We start from the raw sequence: 25,198 nt of genomic DNA on the forward strand, positions 1-25,198 counted from the left end.
ACCAGCCTTCGATCCCCACGTGCATCAATGAGCCCCGGCTGCACACGACCCTCTCGCCAGTTCACCGCTATTCCTTCCTTGGAGCACTTTTGATAGATACTGGCCCCTGCAGACGAGGAACATCCCACAAGAGCTGCAGTTTTGGGGATGCTCCGACCCAGTAGTCTAGACGTCACAATTTGTCAAACTCGCTCAAATCCTTACGTTTGCCCATTTTTCCTGCTTTTTACACCAACTTTGAGGACTGAATGTTCACTTGCTGCCCTAATATATCCTGCTCACTAACAGGTGCCATGATGATGAGAGAATCATTTTTATTCACTTCACCGCTCATAGTGTTAAAATGGCTGGTCGGTGTGTATATATATAATACAGATTACTGAAAAATATAATTGGATGGAACCTTGTCTAGAAACCCATCCAGTAGTGAAAAACAGGGTGATGTCATCGCTTGTGGTAGTGATGACATCATCCTGTTTTTTATTGCTTTCCTTATAACTGCAAAACATCACGGCAAGACTTGCTATTACAGCATAACTGCGAGGGAGAGCCAGAAGCTAACACAGACATGAGGGAGCTCTGGGATTTATTAAACAGCCAGCCATTGCTTTATCAGCAAACTTGGGGCGGCGACACCATCTAAACATTCCAGTTTATCAAAACATTATAACCACGATCCCTCCAGATCTGCTCCTATATCTAAGAAAAACTACACAAAAGACTTGAGTAAATAAAAATAAAAAAAAGTTTATGCTGTCGCCAACACTAATTGGCTGTAAGACAAAGATCTGCCCCCTGCTATAGTCTTCACAAATCAAGGCACCAACAAATAGCCTGCACCCTTTTATTCAGTCATTGTGGTGAATCTTAATAGAATAATAGAATCTTAATATTTTTATTCCATACTTATTTACCTATGAATGTCAGACTTCAATAATTGTAAAAAATTTTTTTTATAACATTTATATATTTATATATATATATATATATATATATATATATATATATATATATATATATATATATATATATTTTAGATAGTTGACGTTTATTTCTATATATATATATATATATATATATACACATACACATTTTTATATATATATATATATATATATATATATATATATATATATATATACACATTTTTATATATATATATATATATATATATATATATATATATATATATATATATATATATATATATATATATATATATAGTGGGTACGGAAAGTATTCAGACCCCCTTAAATGTTTCACTCTTTGTTATATTGCAGCCATTTCCTAAAATCATTTAGGTTCATTCTTCTTCCTCATGAATGTACACATAGCACCCCATACTGACAGAAAAACACAGAATTGTTGACATTGTTGCAGATTTATTAAAAAAGAAAAACTGAAATATCACATGGTCCTAAGTATTCAGACCCTTTGCTCAGTATTTAGTAGAAGCCCCCCTTTGATCTAATACAGCCAGGAGTCTTTTTGGGAAAGATGCAACAAGTCTTTCACACCTGGATTTGGGGATCCTCTGCCATTCCTCCTTGCAGATCCTCTCCAGTTCTGTCAGGCTGGATGGTAAACTTTGGTGGACAGCCATTTTTAGGTCTCTCCAGAGATGCTCAATTGGGTTTAAGTCAGGGCTCTGGCTGGGCCATTCAAGAACAGTTACGGAGTTGTTGTGAAGCCACTCCTTCATTATTTTAGCTGTGTGCTTAGGGTCATTGTCTTGTTGGAAGGTAAACCTTCGGCCCAGTCTGAGGTCCAGAGCACTCTGGAGAAGGTTTTTGTCCAGGATATCCCTGTACTTGGCCGCATTCATCTTTCCCTCGATTGCAACCAGTCGTCCTGTCCCTGCAGCTGAAAAACACCCCCACAGCATGATGCTGCCACCACCATGCTTCACTGTTGGGACTGTATTGGACAGGTGATGAGCAGTGCCTGGTTTTCTCCACACATACCGCTTAGAATTAAGGCCAAAAAGTTCTATTTTGGTCTCATCAGACCAGAGAATCTTATTTCTCACCATCTTGGAGTCCTTCAGGTGTTTTTTAGCAAACTCCATGCGGGCTTTCATGTGTCTTACACTGAGGAGAGGCTTCCGTCGGGCCACTCTGCCATAAAGCCCCGACTGGTGGAGGGCTGCAGTGATGGTTGACTTTCTACAACTTTCTCCCATCTCCTGACTGCATCTCTGGAGCTCAGCCACAGTGATCTTTGGGTTCTTCTTTACCTCTCTCACCAAGGCTCTTCTTCCCCGATAGCTCAGTTTGGCCGGACGGCCAGCTCTAGGAAGGGTTCTGGTCGTCCCAAACGTCTTCCATTTGAGGATTATGGAGGCCACTGTGCTCTTAGGAACCTTAAGTGCAGCAGAAATCTTTTTGTAACCTTGGCCAGATCTGTGCCTTGCCACAATTCTGTCTCTGAGCTCTTCAGGCAGTTCTTTTGACCTCATGATTCTCATTTGCTCTGACATGCATTGTGATCTGGAAGGTCTTATATAGACAGGTGTGTGGCTTTCCTTATCAAGTCCAATCAGTATAATCAAACACAGCTGGACTCAAATGAAGGTGTAGAACCATCTCAAGGATGATCAGAAGAAATGGAAAGCACCTGAGTTAAATATATGAGTGTCACAGCAAAGGGTCTGAATACTTAGGACCATGTGATATTTCAGTTTTTCTTTTTTAATAAATCTGCAACAATGTCAACAATTCTGTGTTTTTCTGTCAGTATGGGGAGCTGTGTGTACATTTATGAGGAAGAAGAATGAACTTAAATGATTTTAGCAAATGGCTGCAATATAACAAAGAGTGAAAAATTTAAGGGGGTCTGAATACTTTCCGTACCCACTGTCTTCTTCTTCTTCTTTCGGCTGCTCCCATTAGGGGTCACCACAGCGGATCATCTGTCTCCATACCACCCTATCCTCTACATCTGCCTCTTTTACACCAACTACCTGCATGTCTTCCCTCACCACATCCATGAACCTCCTCCTTGGCCTTCCTCTTTTCCTCCTACCTGGTGGCTCCATCTTCAGCATTTTTCTACCAATATAATTCATGTCCCTTCTCTGCACATGTCCAAACCATCTCAATCTCGCCTCCCTCACCTTGTCACCAAAACATCCTACATGTGCTGTCCCTCTAATAAACTCATTTCTAATCTTGTCCATCCTCGTCACTCCCAACAAAAACCTTAACATCTTCAGCTCTGCTACCTCCAGCTCCACCTCCTGTCTTTTACTCAATGCCACTGTCTCTAATCCATACAACATCGCAGGTCTCACCACAGTCCTATAAACTTTCCCTTTCATTCTTGCAGATACCCTACTATCACAAATCACTCCTGTCACTCTTCTCCACCCACTCCACCCTGCCTGCACTCTTTTCTTTACTTCTCTAACACACTCTCCATTACTTTGCACTGTTGACCCCAGGTACCTGAACTCCTCCACCTTCTCCACCTCTTCTCCCTGCAACCGCATCACTCCACTGCCCTCCCTCTCATTCACACACATGTACTCTGTCTTACTCCTACTGACTTTCATTCCCCTTCTCTCAAGCGCATATCTCCACCTCTCCAGGCTCTTCTCAACCTGCTCTCTACTCTCACCACAAATCACAATATCATCTGCAAACATCATAGTCCAGGGAGACTCCTGTCTGACCTCGTCCTTCAACCTGTCCATCACCACTGCAAACAGGAAAGGGCTCAGGGCCGATCCTTGATGCAGTCCAACCTTCACCCTGAACCAGTCTGTCGTACCTACTGCACACTTCACTGCCGTCACACTGTCCTCATACATGTCCTGCACCACCCTCACATACTTCTCTGACACACCTGACTTCCTCATACAATACCACAACTCCTCTCTCGGCACCCTGTCGTACGCTTTCTCTAAATCCACAAATACACAATGCAGCTCCTTCTGTCCTTCTCTATACTTCTCCATCAACATCCTCAAAGCAAATAAGGCATCTGTGGTGCTCTTCCTCGGCATGAAACCATACTGTTGCTCACAGATGTTCACCTCTTCTCTCAGCCTGGCTTCCACTACTCTTTCCCATAACTTCATGGTGTGACTGATCAACTTAATTCCCCTGTAGTTACTGCAGGTCTGCACATCTCCCTTATGCTTAAAGATCGGTACCAGCACACTCCTTCTCCATTCCTCAGGCATCCTCTCCCCTTCCAGAATCCTGTTAAACAATCTGGTTAAAAACTCCACTGCCATCTCTCCTAAACATCTCCACGCTTCTACCGGTATGTCATCTGGTCCAACCGACTTTCCATTCTTCATCCACTTAATCGCTGCTCTCACTTCCTCCTTACTAATCCTATCTACATCCTGCTTCACCAACTCCACATCCTCCAACCTTCTCTCTCTCTGATTTTCCTCATTCATCAGCTGCTCAAAATACTCCCTCCATCTTCTCAACACACTCTCCTCATTTGTCAACACATTTCCCTCTCCATCCTTTATTGCTCTAACTTGCAGTACATCCTTCCCAGCTCGGTCCCTCTGCCTGGCCAATCGGTATAAATCCTTTTCTCGTTCCTTAGTGTCCAACCTCTTATACAGCTCCACATATGCCTTTTCCTTGGCTTTCGCCACATCCCTTTTTACCTGCTGCCGCATCTCCTTGTACTCCTGCCTACTTTTCTCATCACTCTGTCGATCCCACTTCTGTTTTGCCAACCTCTTTCCCCTAATGCTCTCCTGCACTTCCTCATTCCACCACCACGTCTCCTTGTCTTGCTTTCTATTTCCAGATGTCACACCAAGTACTTTTCTAGCTGCCTCCCTCATCACTCCTGCAGTAGTTGCCCAGTCATCCGGCACCTCTTCACCACCACCAAGCCCCTGTCTGACCTCTTCCCTGAACCTCACACTACACTCTTCCTCCTTCAGTTTCCACCATCTTATTCTTCTTTCAATCCTTACTTTCCTCCTCTTCTTCTTCGCCTCCAAAACCATCCTACAGACCACCATCCGATGCTGTCTAGCTACACTGTCCCCCGCCAACACCTTACAGTCTCCAATCTCCTTCAGGTTGCATCTCCTACACAGAACATAATCCACCTGTGTGCACCTTCCTCCACTCTTATACGTCACCCTATGATCCTCCTTCTTCTTAAAATAAGTGTTCACCACTGCCATTTCCATCCTTTTAGCAAAATCTACCACCATCTGCCCTTCCACATTCCTCTCCTTAAAACCATACCTACCCATTACCTCCTCATCACCTCTGTTCCCTTCACCTACATGCCCATTAAAGTCTGCCCCAATCACCAATCGTTCTTTCCTAGGTACACCATCTACCACTTCATCTAATTCAACTTGCCAACTTGTGGAGCATAGGCACTGATGACATTTATCATCATCCCTTCAACCTCCACCTTCACGATCATCACCCTATCAGAAACTCTCTTCACCTCCACTACACTCTTACTGTACTCTTCCTTCAGAATCACCCCTACACCATTTCTCTTTCCATCCACACCATGATAAAACAGTTTAAACCCACCTCCAATGTTCCTGGCCTTACTCCCTTTCCACTTGGTCTCCTGAACACACAGCATATCTACCTTTCTCCTCTCCATCATATCAGCTACCTCTCTCCCTTTACCAGTCATAGTACCAACATTTAAAGTACCAACCCGAACCTCTACTCTCCTACACTGCTCCTTTTCCTGCCGTCTCTGTAGACGTCTTCCTCCTCTCCTTCTCCTCCTTCGGCCAACAGTAGCCCAATTTCCACCGGTACCCTGTCGGCTAACGATACCTGTGGCGGTCGTTGTTAACCCGGGCCTCGACCGATCCGGTATGAAATTCTCATTTGTGATCCGCATATTTGATTTGGCACATGTTTTACGCTGGATGCCCTTCCTAACGCAACCCTCCCCATTTACCCGGGCTTGGGACCGGCACTAAGAGTGCACTGGCTTGTGCCCCCCTAATGGCTGGGTTCCGTACCCACTGTATATATATATATATATATATATATATATATATATATATATATATATATATATATATATATATATATATATATGTGAATTATGTGTGTTATTATAATTATGCACAGCATGGGGCAATTGTGGCAGGAAAAAAACTCCCTTAAATGTTATGAGGAGGAAACCTTGAGAGGAACCAGACTCAAAACTGGAACCCATCCTCATCTGGGTGATATCAAGAGTGTGATTACAAATCTCAAACAATACAAAACACCATTCATTCATTCATTTTCTCCCGCTTATCCGTAATCCGGGTCGCAGGGGCAGCAGTCTAAGCAGGCGCCCGCCTCCGACTGCTGCCCAATCCTCATAGCACCGTCCCTTACGGTCCCTCCTGCAGGTGGTGAGCCCACGGGAAGGCGGCCCCACGTCACTCCGGCGTCACGGACCTTGATATTTCCCTCGTAAGGGACCCCTGGAGCATACAGGGTTAAGGGCCTTGCTCAAGGGCCCAAGAGTGGCAGCTTGGCGATACCGGGGCTTGATCCCAGACTTTCCGATCGGCAACCCAGCGCCTTAACCGCTGGAGCCACCACTCCCCCACAAAACACCAGAGATACAAATTTGCAGCTCAAAATCGCTTCTTAGGCGTACACACCAGTCAGACCAAACTGTTGGAAATATTACAACTGTAAGTACAGAAGAAATACGACAATAGACCGAATCATTGGATTCAGTTCTTTACCAGAGATCATGAGTGGATTTTGTCCTTGTGTATTAATGGATTACTATCTGCATGTACTTTGGAATAACGAACTCAAACTCAGAGGCATTTGGCTGGGAGTGGGGTTGTGACACCGACAAGCAGTTCAGACTTGCTATTGCTTGTCCCATTTGGCAGTTTCAGAGGTAGAAATGTATTTGCTGATTTGTGCTATAAAAGGCACTATGTTTAAATGACGGTCACACTCGCGAGGTTAACACAACCAAACTCCTTTATTGCGAACCTTGTTTATCCATCATCTTCCAATGTGCCCTTTCTCTATATCTCCACCAATGCTTACGCATACGTCTGACGTCATCACTACGGATACCCATTTATACAAATGCATTTTAAACAGAACATTAACCCAAACACACTACAAAATCTAATTTGCGATTGTGATAATACACTTTTCTGGGATTGTATAGAAATTGTAAATATGTGTATATTATGTATATAAATATGTATATACGTATATACAATTGTATGTTTTCAAATTTGCAGTAAGAAGCGAAGTCAGCTACAAAAAGGGGAAGAAGATTCTGTACAAAACACTGAAATCTCTCATTTTAGCGCCGAAATTAATTAGAAGCAGGATCCATTTCGGCGCTAATATCAGAACCACACAATTGTACAGAATGTTTTTGGATTTGGTAGAATGAAATTCTTCCTTCACTCGAACTAGGAGACCCAGAGATGTTCCAGGATGACAATGCCTCTGTGCACAAAGCCAGATCTTCCACTCCAGGTTGGAGTGGAAGATCTTCTACTATAGAGCACTATAACCCTTTTGAACACCTTTGGGGTAAATTGGAATGCTGACTGCACCTCACCTCGTCTACATGAGGACCTGAGTTTACTAACACCCTTGTGGCTGAATAAGCACTGTGTTTGTGTATTTGCTATCTGGTGGCATTGATTATATGATAAGAAAATCACTTTGGACCCCACAGCCCACTCTCTCTTCAAACTGTTGCCTTCAGTTTGGCACCATGGAACACCGTCCACCAGAACAGCCAGGCACAAAAACATTTTTTCCCCACAGGCTATACTCATCCTGAACAATTAAATTATTCACAACTATACATTGTCCAACTATACATTTATACATAGAATCCGAACGGTACATTTGTAAACGGCACACTTGTAAATAACACATCTGTACATTAATTTAAACAATATTTCAACATCTGTATATGGTGCATTATTTCATTGGCTGGTTTTCTTAAATTTTGTTATATTCCATCAATGTGTAATTCCTACGTATTTCTGCACTATCATGTGTTGCACTTTCTCCTGTGCTGGAAGCCCTTGTCGAGAAGTCAAATTCCTTGTGTGTGTAAACATAATTGGTAATAAATCTATTGCTGATTCCGATAAGAATTGAGCAAGCAAGACATCAATGCGGGGGGGGGGGGGGGGGGGGGGGGGTTTGAAAGCGGTGGTCTTGTGGTCATGCCTAGCAACACACTTCTTAACAGTAACCCCCTTTGCAAAATGCGATCTTCTCCAGGATATCAGTGTACACTTTGCACATTTTTGAGAAAGCATTTGAAAATCTTGACGTAATCAGACACCTGGTTAATCAGTGACTAAACTGGATTCGTCAGATTCCACTAACCGGCTTCGTTTTTTCGTTTTTTTTTTTTTTTTTTTTTTTTTAGCCAAAGGGAAAGACTCGATAGAAACAGGGCTTGCAGGAAACAAATCAGGGGGTTGTTCACCCAAGTTAAAGTGGACTTTACTCTAAAAAATGCATGTCCCCAGGACTTCTTTTCTTTTTCCAATTAGATTCACAGCCACAAACTTCATCCATAGCTGGAAAAATGTAATCCTTTTTACATCTGTGGTACAATACAACAGATTTGCAGTAAAACAGAAAGCTGAAAATTGCAGAAAATTTGCAGAAAATTTAATTTGTACTAGTGAAAGACAGAACTAAAACACCAAAGAAACGAGGACGAAAACAACCCAAAGTGCTGCAGGAGCGTTTCAATGTAAGCGTTACAGGGACATCGGAAAATTAATCAATTGAGACGAATGTCATATTATGCATTTTATTTCTTTAGGTGACTGTGGCAAAGAAAAACTTCCTGGGACTTCATGGGGAAGAAATCTACATATATATATGCATATAGGAACCAGACTCCGGATATTCAATCCTAACAATTTTGTTGTTGTGGAGGTTATCAAATGTTCATCGAAGGACAGACTTGTGTGTAGTCCTTAGACATTGTAGCATATTAATTAGTCCAAATCTATATTTATGGTTCATAAGTTCTATCTGCAGTAACCTCATGTTCCTCCTCATTAACAGTGAGAAGTTTCCTATTTATTAGAACTCCATCCAGAAGAAGGGCATCAGGATTGAGCTTTATTTTAACCTGCAAATAGTTATGGAATGGTTCCTGTTCTCGCAATTGTTCCCTCAAGAGATCTTCTTCTTTTTTTTTTTTTGAGGCAACAAATAAAAAACAAAAAACAAAAGCAAAGACTTCTTCCATAAATCCTAAAATAAATCTCTGAAATCGAAATGATACCTGGCAGGCCATCAGGGTCAGCAATAGGCATCCCCGAATAAAAAAAAAAAAAAAGATTATTCCCAATAATCCGTTCTCAGCATTCTCCATGGCTTCTAGGAATGTCTGTTTACGTTGGAGTTTTTTTCCAATCAGATTTCACCCATCACGTGTTTCTCGGGGTTAATGGAATCTGCTGCGAGACCTTTACAATCAACTGTGCATTTGCCTGTAGCGTAAAGTACACACTTCTCGGAAAAAATCAGATTTAACCGACCGTGAGGCCATCCAGCAGGCATACAATAATGTCGGCATTTTCACGTGCTTTAATTGGATGGTCATTAGTGCACTAGTCAGAGCTCGCAACTCGCATCTCTAGCAAACTGCACACTCTCGAAACGTATTTGTGTGGATTTAATGGCTGTTTTTTTTATTTTACAAAATTAGATTTGGTTGCATACACTTTTACATACAGACATTCACAAGATGAAACTCTTAATTTTATGAGGTTAATATTGACGCCTGTGCTAGAGATGCTGTATGCGGGCGATGAAGTTGTGGCTACAGTGAAAGGAGTCATGTGTTCATTGGGTTTCTTGCTTTAGTAATAAAATTCCTTCTTACTGTATGTGACACATCGCTGACATACAGCGTTTCTCTACAATATTATATATAGGCGTGGCGTTATGATTGTATTATGAGGTGATAATTATTACTACGATTATTTAAAATCGTAGTTTTAATGGAGTTGATTCTAGTGTGTGTCCATCAAAACTGCTTTTATCACCATGGATGTTGAACATCACTCACCTGCACACCGTGATTCTTCTCAGACCTTTATTTATTTCATAAATAAACACAGAACAAGCGTGATACAGCGATAAATATCTGTTTAACACACTAAGATTCTGTATTACAAAAATATACAGCGGAATTGATAAATGCACTTGATTCATGTTTCAAGGGTGTTGGGGGGGAGGGGGCGGGGGGCAGAGGTTTGAATACAGTCCCTGATTTTGTATTTATCTGAAAACACGTGCACTGGGTATCTGCTGTGCTGTAGCCGTATGTGCAGTCTCGGGGGAAAAAAAATGCCTTCGCCAAGAACCACGTCGCGGCATCCCCTCGTCGGAGTTGTAGAGTTCCTCGGTTGCATAATTGTGTTGGAAATGTCAAAAATGAATCAAAATATTGTGATTATTTTTTTTTTTTTATGTGGTGTACGATCATGCCACAGGCTAGTGTCATGTCCTGTCATAGGCAGCGAGAGGTACAAGGCAGGCTGACATCATTACGCAAGACCGGGAATGTTGCATTTACTCTTACGAACTCGAGGACGCGTCTGCTTTCCAGTTATTGCTAGATCGAACGAACGCAAAGGGACCAATTCCTACATCGGACTGATCTGGACAGAAATATCAGCAAGGAATGTTTTTTTTTTTTCCAATTTGTATGTGCGATTTCATACAACATGCGAGTGTTAGATAAGTGTAGAAGTTGAAATGTATGTATGTATGTATGTGTATATATATATATATATATATATATATATATATATATATAGGTATGTGGTGGTGGGTTTTTCTTCGAGCCCTTATCAGCGGTTCAACTTAGACCGTGTGGGTCTAAGCAGCAGCAACAACGTTGGAAACAGGATGTCAAGGGAGAACATCACATGGCGATGGGCTTCAGAAATGACAAACCTTTTTAAATACCTGTAAAAAAAAAAAAACACCCATCCTCCATCTTTTCAATTAGTGTGTTTACGTAAACAGAAAGTGTCCTTATTACGAAGCGACACGCCTTGTTACTGTAACAACATTCGAGTTCCTCGTTATGGATCGCTCACCACCTGCCGCACCACAAACATCTCTGGCTGCGTTTGCAGGTCGAATATTTCCCAGACTGTGTAGGTGGAAATCCCAGCTTAAAACCAGTATAAACGGGACCTTATAAGGAAAAAAGGATTGTATTCTTGTGTACTAGTTATATTGCATGAAATACGGTTAGCATTCACTACTGCAGGCTAGTCACGTTTCTGGTCAACTGGTGAAAAAAAACAAAATAAAAACAAATTAGGTCCGTGCCTGTGTGCACGTATATATAAATAGAATATACAGAATTGAAACCTACTCATGTCTCTTGCATAAAATGTTTAAGTCCTGTTTTTCTTTCTTTCTTTAAAAAAAAAAACCGATTTATCTATGATGTCATTTATTGAACGGCTTCCTCCTGGGCGTATGGCTTTCAAGATCATCGGAAGGCGTCGAAAAAAACGAAAGGATTTGCCATTGTTCCTGCTAAAAGAAACTGTCATGTCGTAGAATTAATGCTCGAAATTAAATAAAGAAAAAAAGCAATAAAACAAACAAACAAAAAAATCATTCGTAAGCGTTTTCCCTGAACATGTGGACTGTGCCTCATATCAAACCATGTGTGTTTCCGCGAGAGAAACCGAGCCTCTCGGGTGTTTGTGTTGGGGGGGTGTTTTGGAATCGAAGACCTAATTGATCCTGAGCTCTCTGGGGATGGAGAAACGAAGCAAGAAGCTCATTAGGAGCGTTGTGTCAGGAGCGGAAAATTTTGGTTACTTACCAGGAATTTCTGGGAATTCATTCGAAAAATTGGGAAAACTTATGTAAACTGGATCACATACAAACATTTGTTGGTTTGGTGACACGCATGCAAACAATTTTTTTTTACTTTCGCTTTAATTGTTAAAATAATCTTGTTGCACAGCACAAGGAAGTTTTAAACATAAATGGATGTAAATATTAATGTAATTCACGTGAGTGGGTGCCAAGATGAATTTTGTGACGTGAGGGATTCGAGAAACCATCCGTGTTGTGTTATGGAGGAATGTGCAGTGCATGTAGGGGGGTGTAGCCTCAGTGGCCCTGCAGTAAGTGTGCTGTGTGCATGTGATTGGTGAATGTGGGATCGAAATTCCACTGAAAGTGCATTAAATCTGATCATTTAAATTATCCTGCTAGATTTTTTTTTTTTTTTTACTTAACTACAATTCATTTCCCTGTTATACACCAACCTGCAATTTTGTCAAGTCCCAGTTTATTCCCCGTGGAAAATGTCCAGTTTTGAAAATTCCCTGACTTTCACAGATAAGGGTTGCCAGTCTTTCAGGGCGGGTTTGGGAAGAAGAGTGGATAAATTTGTGCAGATATTTCACCTATATACAATAATAATAATAATAATGCCTTAGGTTCAATGTTAGCGAAGGAAAAGTCGCCTGTAGTTCGTATCTTGCGAGTGTAAAGCAAACACTGGTGTATTTGTTGGTGAAAGTAAACTGTTCCTGATGACAGAAAGAGCAGCTGAATGCGTAACCTAGCGCTTGATATAAGATGAAAGTATACACACGTGTAGTCAGAATGCAGGATTTCAGCCTCATTTCATCAACTGTTCTAGATACGAGGTGGTATCGAAAAGTTGTGACTTGTTTTGGTAACAAGAAAGTACTTTCTTTACCTACACACCATCACCTTCAAAATAGTCCCCTTGTGCGGCTATAAGGCGCTTCCGGCTTTCCTGCCACTTCCGGAATGTGTCCTGGGACGGTGTCAAAACGGCGACCTTTGAGCTGGAGGGAGAACGTGTTACTTCCGGCGCATCGCAGATGCACAGGACGATGTCTTTGGGCACACTGGCTTATGAAGGTGCTCCCTGTGACTGTGCGTGCAGCCTTCTGCTGCCCTCTGTTGGCGTGTTACAAAACTAGACTCGAACCTTTTGGATACCCTGTCGTATATAAACTCACTACATTATTAGGAACCAGTTGCACTCAAACCAAAATTGTGAATGGGGGAACACTAAAGAAACATTAGCGAACACTAGAACCCCACACGCTCTAGGACCGGTCCGAGGAAATGTTCTAGTTCAACTGTTAGGATGTGCTGCTTTACCATGGGCGTAGCCTATCTACAAAGAATAAACGCGTTGGCTTGTAAAATGATCGACTGGCGTCGGCTTTATCGCTCAGGGTTCAGTTTAAAGTGCCGCTTGATCTCAGCAATAAATAACTCCTGCCTTTTGAATATTTGCCCATGAACTGATTATTACTTTGAATAATAATAACAACAACAACAATAATAATGAAGTATCCCACTTAAGCAAAAATTGCGATATTCCTTCCTCTCTTTTTTTTTTTCTTTTTGTACATTATAATTCACCTGAAATATTAACAGTGACAGCCTAACGCACGTATTGCACACAATAAAGAATGTCATTGGAATGGAAAGTCAGAATTAAAAGGCAAACGAACACACACACACACAAACACACACACACACACACAGATCGGCTTCACAGCAGCCCAATAACGGTGTTGATTTAAAAATAAATAAATAAAAAAAAAAATTAAAAAATAAAAATGGGCGAACATCTTGTTCAAGCAACAACATGAAGGATTGACTATCAGGGGGTGGTGGGGGTGTAAAAAAATAAAAAATAAATCCCTGTTTGGATTCATCGTGCTGCACTTGGCGGATCTTGGCAGGACACTTAAATAACCTGCTGGGAAATTTGCCTTCCTTTCCATCTGTTCCTTGCAGAAGTGAAGAACTGCAAATGTGATCCTGGGTTTGGTGTGAAAGCAACCAAACCAGGTGGTGTGTATTCTGTAATAATAATAATCATAATAAACATTACGACTTGGAAAAAAGTACCCAAAGCAAATGAAAAAAGTGTTATTAAAAGCATGTGACAATATTTAGCATTTACACCAGGAGCTGTCTCTTCATTGCACAATACTCTGTAGTGTTCTCTCTAAATCCAGTGCTGGATATCGGTTCTAGATGGGTATAAAATTTCTAATTTAAATCCGTTCTCTATACAAAAATAATCATTCTGAAACAAAAAAGAAAGAAAAAAAAAGTCCTAAAAGAAACTATTAGGCTCTTTTTCATCTCGCAGTACAAAATACTGGCCTCCTGTCCCACTTTCGGAGTTAACGGACTCTCCGAACCCGAGCGAACGTCTTCTCGGGGGAACCAGACCAGGCGTTTCCCTGGCCTCGGATGCCTTTCATCTCAAGCCTGCCGGGACTGCGCCTCTAGTGGAAGGGCCGTGTCGGTGCACTTTGGGACGTGGTTTAGACAATGTTGATCGTCCCGGAGGCCGACGTCCGCTTGCTGCAGTACGTGGAGCTAAGGTGGTTGGAAGCGCTTCCGTTCATGTGCGACGTCTTCATCTCCATCTGGCATGCGGCAATGGCGGCGTTCAGCTCCACCTGCGCCCGGTGCACGACGTAAAACATCAGCCCTATGCTGATAAAAATCTATGGAGGATGAAGAGCAGAGAGAGCATTGCATTAAGTCCAGCATTCTTCCTTTGTCCAAAAAAAACCAAACAAAAAAACCCACTAATGGTATCAAGCCACATATTATGTCCAAATATCGCAATTATACCACGACGCAGCACCATATGAGAGAAAGGGGCTTATGGTGTCCCCATTTACTGCAGGTGATACTGATGGACACTAGAAACTAACAATAAAATGATAGAGGTGTCCTGAAAAGTGCTTGAAATGCGGCATGATTCTCAGACAAGTTGCGACCTGTATAATAAAAAAAATACCCCAAGCGTCGAATCCTCACTTGGTGTGAAGTTCAACTCATTCTTTTGGATTCATAATGCTGGAAGATTCCAAACCCTGCAATTTCCTCACCTGTAAGCTGAACACAAAGTATCCGCTGATGCTCTGCTCGGCTATAACGTCCTCGATGGTGCGCAGCGTGGTGCCCAGGTAGGAGTTGAGGAGCTGGGTGGGCAGCAGGCCCACTGATGAAGCCACCAGGTAGTCTGGCAAGGACACGTCAGTGATCTAAATGCAAAAAAAAAAAAATTCTAATAAATCAACTGAATAGACCATTAAAAATTAAATTAAATAAAAAGTCGGGACAAAAAATAAAAAACAAGCACATTTTTATATTATAATTAAATATAAAATATATATAAAATCGATTATAATTGATGATGAAGTTTGTTGTCGATTAGCTGGACTGTTCAAGTTGCAGGTTAGCGTTACAGCCGCTTGCAAAACGGCTGAAAGTACCGGTCAAACGGTAGCAGAATTTATTATTATTATAAATAAAAAAAAAAAAGTCCCAATTCACCCAAGGCAACAAAGAAGACAGTAACAAACAAACGCTAAATCTAAAAGCAGCAAATAACAGCAGCAGTAAACGATAAAAAAAACCCTCTTGTGGTTCATACACCAATGCATAGTTTTCCCTTTTTTTTATTATCAAGCCTGTTAGCTTGCTGCGTTTCTCCGTTTCATTCTCTTTATACAGCATTTGTCTACTGCAACGGTAAATTAGCCGTTTTCAAACTTGATTTCCTGCGGCTTCGCTTCGTTCGAATGCTTGTTTTCAGCGTCAATTATGCAGATATCATTTAATTACTATGCACAATTAAATTAACTATATGTTCCAAAAACATCTTCACAACTGAATGTCATTTTTTAAGAAACAAAAATTGTCAAAACTGTTACATTTTAGTGATTATTTTTTGATGGTTAAGTGAAAACAATACAAACGTTGATTTACACAAATTGCTTCAATTGAATTTGTGTAAAGGGAGAAATCATAAAATGTCAATTTTTGCTTTTGCATAGATTTTTTATTTATTTATTTTTTGTACACTTTTATACATAAATACCCTGAATTAGGGTTTTATGAAGTTATAATTTAATTTTAATTAACAATTAAAGAGTAAATTATTTTTTTAAATGGCTAATCTATTATAATAACAGTTAGATGCAGGACATATTTAGTATATTTTATTAGAATATATGTATAAGTATATATGGTGGCGGGGTGACGTTATGTCACCACCCTGACCTCATGCTACACATAATTATGATGTCATCATTCCAATGACAGTCCAAGGTCTTACTCCTCTTCTACCACAGCATCCAGCCAACGACTAGAGATGAACAACGGAATAACAAAAAATGAAAAGAAAATCAGTTTGGATTAAGTCATTTCTGCTACCTTTTCATTTATTCTTTGTTAATTCTAAGTTTTTAATTACCGAAGGCAGGACATTAAGTTTAAGTTAATAAGGAATATGGAGGGGGGGTAATGAAAAATAAAAAATCAGTGGTGAAAACCGCTATAAAACAGCAGTCAACTCTTTATTTGCGTCGTGGAATGGTTTAACAAATTTTCCCCACGCGCATATAATGCAATAACGTAGATATATTACATTTTACATGATCGCATTATTCGTCTTATTATGCATATAAAATGAAGTGGGAGCTCAATTTATTGATGCGTGGAAAAAAACTGCGATTAAAACAAGTGGAAAATTGGCATAGGTGGAAGTGTTTTATTTAAAACAAACAAACAAACAAACAAACAAAAAAAACCCACCACCACCACCACACTTTAGAGACAGTGAAAGTCGATGAAATGAAAATAGAATAAAAACTTTGTGTTGCCTGGTGGTTGGAAATCCCTTCTGTGTTCCATTTTGCAGAGACAAGTTGCAAACACTGTAAAAAGCTAGCTCTGTGTTTGTATTAGCACACCTCTCAGAGAGATATATATATAAAAACCCTTTATATTTACAGATGTATTGGTTTACACTGGTCTGTGCTGTGCTTTTTAGAAAGCTTTGTGCTTAGAGAAAGCTAGAACACCAATATTTCAGTTTTATCAGAACAAACCCAGTCAGCGTGAAAAGTCGAGAAGCCCCATACCGATGTTTGTTTAAAAAAAAATATATATATATATTTTTTTATGTCTGCTAGTACAATGTACACCGTGTCGGGTTACCTGCATATTGCAGAGTATAGCTTTTCAGAGGGGGTTTGCACGACATGCTGAAATGTAGACGTCAACAAAACGTGAGGAGCAGGCGCAACACAACACTTCAGGTAGAACTCGGCGTGGACGTGTACCGCACACAAGGTTGTGGATGCCTATGAAGTAATACTAGACCAGCCCCGTTACATCCTGTCGAGGGTTTTCAAGGTCGATCGGCTCCGTGTTCTATAAACTGTTTTCTACGTGCCCATGTCGAATTCCAGCCATGACTTAGTGCCGTGGATCTCGAGTTCTTGGAAACAAAAAAGGGTCACGTTCGGCTTCCTTTCAACACTGTACAATTGGCCTGGAATGTCTGCTACGATACCGAACTGATTATCTTGCTTGGTGGCTCAAAATAAAGAGAACGCAAAACCTGCTTTCTTATATAGAAGTAGCAGCTACATAGTAGCGAAGTAGTAACGTCCAGATATTTCAAAGAAATAACAAATATCAGTGGTTCTTGAAGAAATTGGATCCATGAAGCATAGGCAGGACATCAGTGTTTGTATTTTTATATAATACTTAAACTGTAATAAATGTACAAGTTCAAGAATACAAAACTATAGGCAGAATATTATTAAACATTTAAATATTGAGATTTATTTCTGGCTTTTTCTGGTAGGGGAGGGGTTTGGTGGGGGATATGGGGGCAAATAGATGGTTAAGGCTCTGGGTTTAAGCCCCAGTAGCACCAAACTGCCAGGGGGTGCTGCATCATGGCTAAACCTGCCGATTAACGATTAATTAATCGATGGTTTTTAAAATGGTTCTATAATCTATAATAGAACTGAATTTTATAAAAAAAAAAGAAATAAAAAAATTAAGCAAATATGAATATATTAATCAATATGATTAATAAAAAATAGAATATAGCGCTCTTCGTGCAGCGTGCAATCTCCTGTGTAAAAACAAACAGCATGTGGCATCAGTGATTGGCCTCTAGAGGCTGCTCTCGTAACACAACCCGGAAAAACTACCGGAATGATTTTGCAGATAGCCGATAGCAACCAATGAATCGGTTGACCTCTAGTTCTGACCCCAGATTGTTAGCAATGTAAAAAAAATAAAAATAGTTTCACTGCGTTGTATTGCGCTTTTTTGACAAGTAACAGCCTGTGCTTTTAATTGTTGTGGGGGAAAAAATACGAATCTGTGGTTTACATATTTGGTATTTCTTTTGAACCTGCTCACACATCCCTAGCCAGTGCCTTCTAGGTAAGCAAAGTCTACAGTCATGGTGATACAACCCTTTAACAATAACAGGGGTCATCTAACAAAAGCCACTTGTAGTAATAAAGTATTGAAACGAGGCTGAAGAAGGTGACGGCAGGAAGATATCGTTTCACCCAGGACACGTTTACAGCCAAAGTCCTGGCTGAATATAAAACCTCCACGTATAAACCTTTTAAGTAGGTCAAGAATCAGTCACAAAATCTAATTAGAGCATAGCTGAAAGAAAAAAGATCCTTGAAGAAAAGACATTGAAGAAAGAAAAGAAACTGACGTGAAATGCAGAACAGTCTCATGGATCATTGGATTCCTTTTAAAAGAACATTTAAAAGAAAATTCAAATGCTCCCAGCTTGTAACTTCATAAGAGAAACCAGGCCTTTATACTGCACTGACCACAGCAGGTTAAAACTGTCCAGAAAATTCTTGATATACACTACTGAGCATAAATATTGGGATATCAGTTTTCCAACCATGGGTGTTCTTCCCCAAACTTTTACCTCAAAGTTAGGGGCACACAATTGTATAAGATTCGGATGCAGTACAATTAGGAGAACTAGGAAACCCAAAACTGTTCCAGCATGACAATACTCCAGTGCACAATGAAGCTCCATGGTCTGCATTTCAGACCTCCACACCTCACCTGCATCAGAATTTCCACAAACGTGAAGGGAAAATTTCATGCTAATGCACCCGAAGGCATCTTTTACAATCATGGCTGAAAAAAAGTCAGGTGTCCCAATACTGTCGTCCTCATTCGTTACTCTCAAGACTAAAAGCTTTTACAGTTTTTCTTGAAGGTGGAGAGCGGTAATATTTTTTACGATAAATAACTTGAGATTCAAAGACTATTGCATACACAATTTTCAATCTTGTGATAACTAATCTTGTAAATGACATCAGATCCTGATTAAAGCCTCCCTTCGGTTCCCCACAATTCCCTTAATACTTCTAGAATATGCAACATACAGCGCACGCCCTGCAAATTCTATAACTCTATTCAATAAAAACACACGTTCATCGGTTTGTTTACTTTAAACCTGAAACACCGGCTTAACTTATTTTTGACCTCTTGACAAATCTGGCAATTAGCCAGCATTGCTAACAAGGCTTGTTTTTTTTTTTTGGGATTAGCACGAAACATACAGATATGATAGAAAGCATATTTTCTGCCTCACTTCCAAAGCGTGTGGAGCAACGGTGAGAAAAACGGTGAGGCGAAAGTATGACATATTTATTAAGCAGACTGTCTAGATCAATTTGGGCCAAAGCCAAAGAAAGTAAGAAAAAATGAGAAACGAGGTTTTCACATACAAATGAATGAATTGCGATTTCCGCTGGGGGATTTTTGGCTTGTTTTCTGTCCGACTGGGTTTTAGCTCTCCCAAAAAAAATTCTTAGTCATTCCCGATAAGGACGTCTGCCAAAAGGCGTAAACATAATGGAAATGTAAAAAAGAAAAAATAATAAATAAAAAAAAAACCATTCATGGCACCCTGTTGTCTTAGAGATTCACCACATTAAGTCAACAGGTGTGTGTTTGTGTGTGAAGATCCTTCATGGTTACGAAATAGCAAAAATGTTTTTTTTTTTTGCCATTTTACTAAGCCAATGTTAAGTTTGTTCAGATTTGGGTGACAAGTCCCAAACGCAGTAAGATCGGTCAAGCGCTTAAACACACCGGCTAAACATATGTATTTAAAAAATAAATACTGTAATTTCCGGACTATTAAAAATGCACCCAAATATAAGCCGCACCCACTGAATTTGACAAAGATTTTTATTTTGAACATAAATAAGCCGCACCTGTCTATAAGCCGTCAGAGGAACCTCATCCATATTTATGATGTGGTGCGGCCCGATTCAGTGGGAGCGCGTCTGATTTAATATAAAGAGTTTCATTGGTCTAATGTTATGAGGCTCAGTTTTTGGCTTGAAGTTTGTGAAATCGGAAAAAATCCATAAATTAGCCGCTTTACCTCAATCGCTCAACTCAAGCGCTCACTTAAATTTACCACAAAGAAAACTGAAAAGAAGAAAAAAAGCATCTTTTTCAGGCTTCTCCCTCACCGTAGCACCATAACTGATAGCAACCTTGCCATCATTTCCCTCAGAAACCGTTTGAAAACATCAGTTCATATGCAGAAGTAAAACAAAACCACAAGCAAAAAGAAATTAAATAAAAAAATGTAACATTTGAAGTAACTGCTCTCAACACCTGTACTTGTAGGTCTGAACATTTTCAAACCCAGCCACAATGCTCCATATGTGCCTCAAATACACTTCCTGCCAAGTCCAGCTTACTAAACACTTCAGAAGGATTGAGGTGCAGCGACTGGGCAGGCCGTTCCGTGATAAATAAAACTCCAGCCAAATGTTTGCTCTCTACATAATGCTTTCAGAGTTTAAACTTGTTGTATGGTGAAGTCGATTTCAATAAACCGCAGTCCAGATGGAATCGCATGGTGTTGATGTACGGTACGTTTGCCATGTTGGTACCTTTCACCCAGAATAAGTTTCCAACCTTCCCTGCTCCAAAACAAGCCCAAACTATTAGGCTTCCACCTCCATGTTTGACTGTGGGGGTGAGGCAGTCTGCTAACATCATCTCTCATGTCTCCATCTAACACAAGTTCTTCTGTTAGAGCTAGAAATGTCCCATCACTGCACTTTTTTCGACCTTGCTAAGCCTAACCGGTGCTTCTAGTGTCTCCTGTGTCAGTTAATCAAAAATTAATAAATGCAGGCTACACTTAACTCTGGAGGCTACAATTACTAAGACCAACAGCTCATCGCCTTCAACCTACATCCAGAACGATCATGTCTAGCGTAATGAGATGTATGAGATCGCTACTGGATTTCATCACCTGACTACCCCTTAAAGACCAGCCGCTTAACTTTAATTAAACAGATCAGTTGACTGACACTCTGTGAAATATTCTGAGATCATTTAAGACAGATTGTAAAAGTGCACTGATTTCTGCAGATGATCTGCACACGAGACTTTTTTTTTATTTTATTCAAAGACCTGACGGTGTCAGAATTGGGATTTGTCTTCATAATCATCTGATCAGTATCCCAGAGCCGATATTAAAATCTCAGATACAAACAAACTCTCAAACAACAGGATACAATGACTTATGAGATCATTGTGCACAGGGAATAAACCACTTTATGGGATTGTTTTGGAGAGGTGCCGGTAACAACAATCTGCATCAATTAGCTTGGACCGGTATTTTCCAATTACTGAAATCTGGAATATAGTCATTGTACTTTTTATCCCTTTAAAGTTACAGCCAATGATGTGGACATCTGTGAAAGATCTGTGATTTAAGTCAAACATTTCGTTCTCTTTCTCCAGACAGAATATATTCCAGTTTCTCACAGAGGAAAAGTGCCAGAGACTCTGGACATTCCTTCCAGAAATTTCCCACTAGGACGACGTCTCAGAAATCTTTAGTACAGTAAAACCCTGTTGTACGAGCAACTAATAGTACGAGCAAACGGAGATATGGGCGGCCTTGCTCACAAAATTTTAGCCAATTTCAAAAGCAAATTTCGAAGGCACGAGCAAACCCACGCTGCTGGTTACGTTGATGACGTATCGCTCGGTCGCTCTCGTTGTTCAGTGTAGCAAAACCATAACTTTGTGTAATATTTTTATTTCACTAGAAATCTTGAAAAACATCTCCCAAGAAAATCAGTGATGGTGCTGGGAAAACGAAAGTAAATAGAATTACCATGGAAACCAAGAAGGTTACGAGCGTGTTGTGCATCTCACACTCGCAATCAACCACTATCACATGAGTAAGTGTTAAATTATGTTTACATTACGGTAATTTGCGGTGTATTTGTTAAAATAGGCTACAAATAATTTTTAAGTGCAAAAATAAGCTATCGAATGAGATCTCGGAACGGATTAAATCACTTTTACATTCATTCTTATGGGGAAAATTTGTTCGAACGTACGAGCAAATGGACCTACGAGCAATTTTCAAGAGCGAATTATTCTCGTACAACGGGGTTTTACTGTTTCAGGCCTTAAATTATGGGAAGAGTAGATCCTGCTGTGGTGGAATTGGATGAAGAATTCACTAAAGCAGTTTGTCATTTGGGACAAAACCTATGAATTATATGACCCATTCAACAGAGTTCATAATATCGTTATAAGCTGCAACAAGGTGCTTTTCCTAGAAACCTTCCTAGCCCGTTCCCACTGAGAGAATCGAAAAGACGACAAAAAAAAAAAAAAAAAAGTAATTCTGGAACAATAAAAAACACATTTGCTTGCTCTGGCGGCGTAACAAATCCCGTGCAAATATAGGATGAAAGTTCCCAAGATGTAAATTCAGGATGGAAAGGTTGCATTTGATGGGGAAATATGTTCATAGTACACACAGTGACCATCAAAAGGATGGAAACGCCTCGTGTTTTTTCGGGGTTTTTGAGAGACGCGGGCACGTTCCTTCCGTTTCTATGAGAAGATTTCATGCGTGGCTTAAAAACCATACTGGCTGTTACCAAACTTTTGATAGCGTATAAAATTTTTTATAAATAATATCTTGAGACATTTGTTCAGCATTTATGGAAGGAGTCCCCAGTGTCAATTATATTCTGCCACATAGAGTATTTTTTTTTAGATATAAAAAAAGAAAGAGGGAGAGAGGAAGAAAAAAAGAACGAAAAGGCTGAGAATGATCATTGCTGCTACAAGAAATAGATTTAAAAAAGCACACCGTTAATTTTTTTAATAATCTAATGAGCAAAAAATTAATAAAAACAGATTGTGTGGTGGTAAAATAACTATAAATTGGGTCTGGATACATTACAGAATCCTGTGTTTTTTAATGACAAATGATCAGCAGAGGTGGTCGTGTTTGGCTTCTGTTCCAGACGGGTTAAAAATCACAAACTGTTCGCTATTAGATCAAAAACTGTACTTGTTGGCAAATTCGAGGTGGTATAAGAGCAATAAATATTTTAGGCTGTACAACATCACCAGGGGTAAAATGCAGCATAGGGGTTTGTTGTGTTCGGTTGTTATTCTAGGAGAGATTGAACATCACATGTTGGTCGTTATTATTCAAATCGTTTTTATTGCATGAGCAAACTAGTGTTTGGTCACACGTTTTAGCAGGTCATAAGTTTAAATCCCAGCAGAACACGTGATTCATATACTGGATTCTTTTATTTACTAGGTGTAGTATTATGTTCTTTACGGTAATGTTATGAGACATATAGTACGGTTGGAAACCTATACTGGGTGTGTTACGGTACTTGTTTGGAAGAATAAAAGTTCTGGTAAGAAGTCTTAAGGTTAGATGTTGCACCTATTAAAACGACAGAACACTATGGAAGTGGGATCTAAATGATTACTCACCGAAAACACGGCGTTCTGAAGGCCGAAAGGGATGGGTGTAAGTCGGGCCAGAGCCACCACCTTCAGCCCGCTGCCTCCCTCGACCACGCGGATGACCGCACTGAGTTGCTCGTTGTTCCCTACGCGGTTCATCACCCACCCGGAGAGCAGCCTCCGGCACGCCACGTGCGCCACCGAGGTGCCGATCAGCACGCCCACCATCACCAGGCCCACCCCGGGAACGAGGCCGTACAGGTAACCCGCGGCCACGTTGAGCACCATGTAGCCCCAGCCGCACGGGAACGACACCGTGATGAGGCCCACGATGAACAGCATCGCGCCCATGAGGCCGTCCAGACTCTCCAGCCAGAGCAGCGCGTCCTTTAGGTGCCGGCGCACGAGCGCGACCGAGAAGAAGCAGGCGGCGGTCAGGACGCACGCCAGCAGCGCGCTCTTGACGCAGCAGGTCGCGACGCAGCACGGGCTACGCGGGTCCGCCGGGGAGAAGGGAGCCGCGGGCTCGCCTGCGCCCGGCGTCAACACGTCCATCCTGCACACGCCGCCTCGCTCCTCGAACGCGCTGCACATCAGCAGGTCCATCTTCTCGCAGTCCGACGAGTCCGGCGGCCGCTGCAGCCACCGGCTCAGCTGGATGTGTCCTCTCCCCGCAGCGTGCTTCACCGATTTCAGCAGAAGCTGCAGCGCTGCCGACGCAAAACTCCACATGATCGGAGGAAAATAAAGTGCACCGCTTCTGATAATAATAACGGCGTCGTGAACCAGCACACGACTCGCTCCCGATCAGCAGCTCTTGGTGAGAAATTTTCTTACGTGTCCCGCCTTCATTCCCGGTCCAAGGACTCGGGCTGCGGTTCAGTCACCAACGCGGTAACGCACACGTTAACGTGACGCCCACCGAGCGCGTCTTCTGCCTCCACCATGTCCCTAAAATAAAAAACAGAGAGAAAATGCACAGTTCGATCCTCGGACCTAAACAGACTTTAATCCATCAGGGGGCGTTTTTAAAGGTAACAAATAAATCCCTCAACTTTAACCCCCCAAAAAAAGAAAAAAACCGAAGAAAAAAAAAAACAAATCAGTGCGCCGCAGCACTGGTGTTCAGGTCCAAAGTCCTGCTGCTGTTATCCATCATTCCGCTCGGGTTCCGCCGCGTCGCCGTCGGTGCGCCACGCAGTCAATAAAAACACACGAAGGAATTACGTGCTGGTTATAAAATACATCCACGAGTCCGACACGCAACAGAGACGCACTAAAACACCGCTGAGGCTCCTGCTAGCGTACCACTGTTTGTTTCCCAGAATGCCACGCACTGCAAACACGTGGTTCAACAGCGCCGTCTACAATCACGTGTCAACTGTTAATATCGCGAGAGTAGTTCTGGCGACATATACACACACACACACACACACACACACTCTCTCACTGTATCTATGTCTATCTAAATAGACAAATCTATCTATCTATCTATCTATCTATCTATCTATCTATCTATCTATCTATCTATCTATCTA

General features: G+C 41.1%; 2 protein-coding genes across 2 annotated transcripts in view; one reads left to right on the plus strand and one right to left on the minus strand.

The window, feature by feature from the left end:
* The window catches only part of cUnh6orf136 (chromosome Un C6orf136 homolog), a 181,925-nt gene that overhangs the window by 34,541 nt on the left and 122,186 nt on the right, over positions 1-25,198 (plus strand). The gene's annotated exons all lie outside the window — the stretch shown is intronic.
* tmem64 (transmembrane protein 64) lies at positions 10,083-25,060 on the minus strand. The gene is made up of 3 exons (XM_083543366.1): positions 23,688-25,060; positions 14,930-15,085; positions 10,083-14,539 (listed from the first exon to the last, which is right to left on the minus strand). Exons 1-3 carry the CDS (start codon positions 24,390-24,392, stop codon positions 14,354-14,356), a joined length of 1,047 nt encoding a protein of 348 aa, XP_083399492.1. The 5' UTR covers positions 24,393-25,060; the 3' UTR covers positions 10,083-14,353.

This window comes from Silurus aristotelis (genome assembly GCF_946808225.1).
Source record: "Silurus aristotelis genome assembly, chromosome: 6".
Taxonomy (NCBI): Eukaryota; Metazoa; Chordata; class Actinopteri; order Siluriformes; family Siluridae; genus Silurus; species Silurus aristotelis.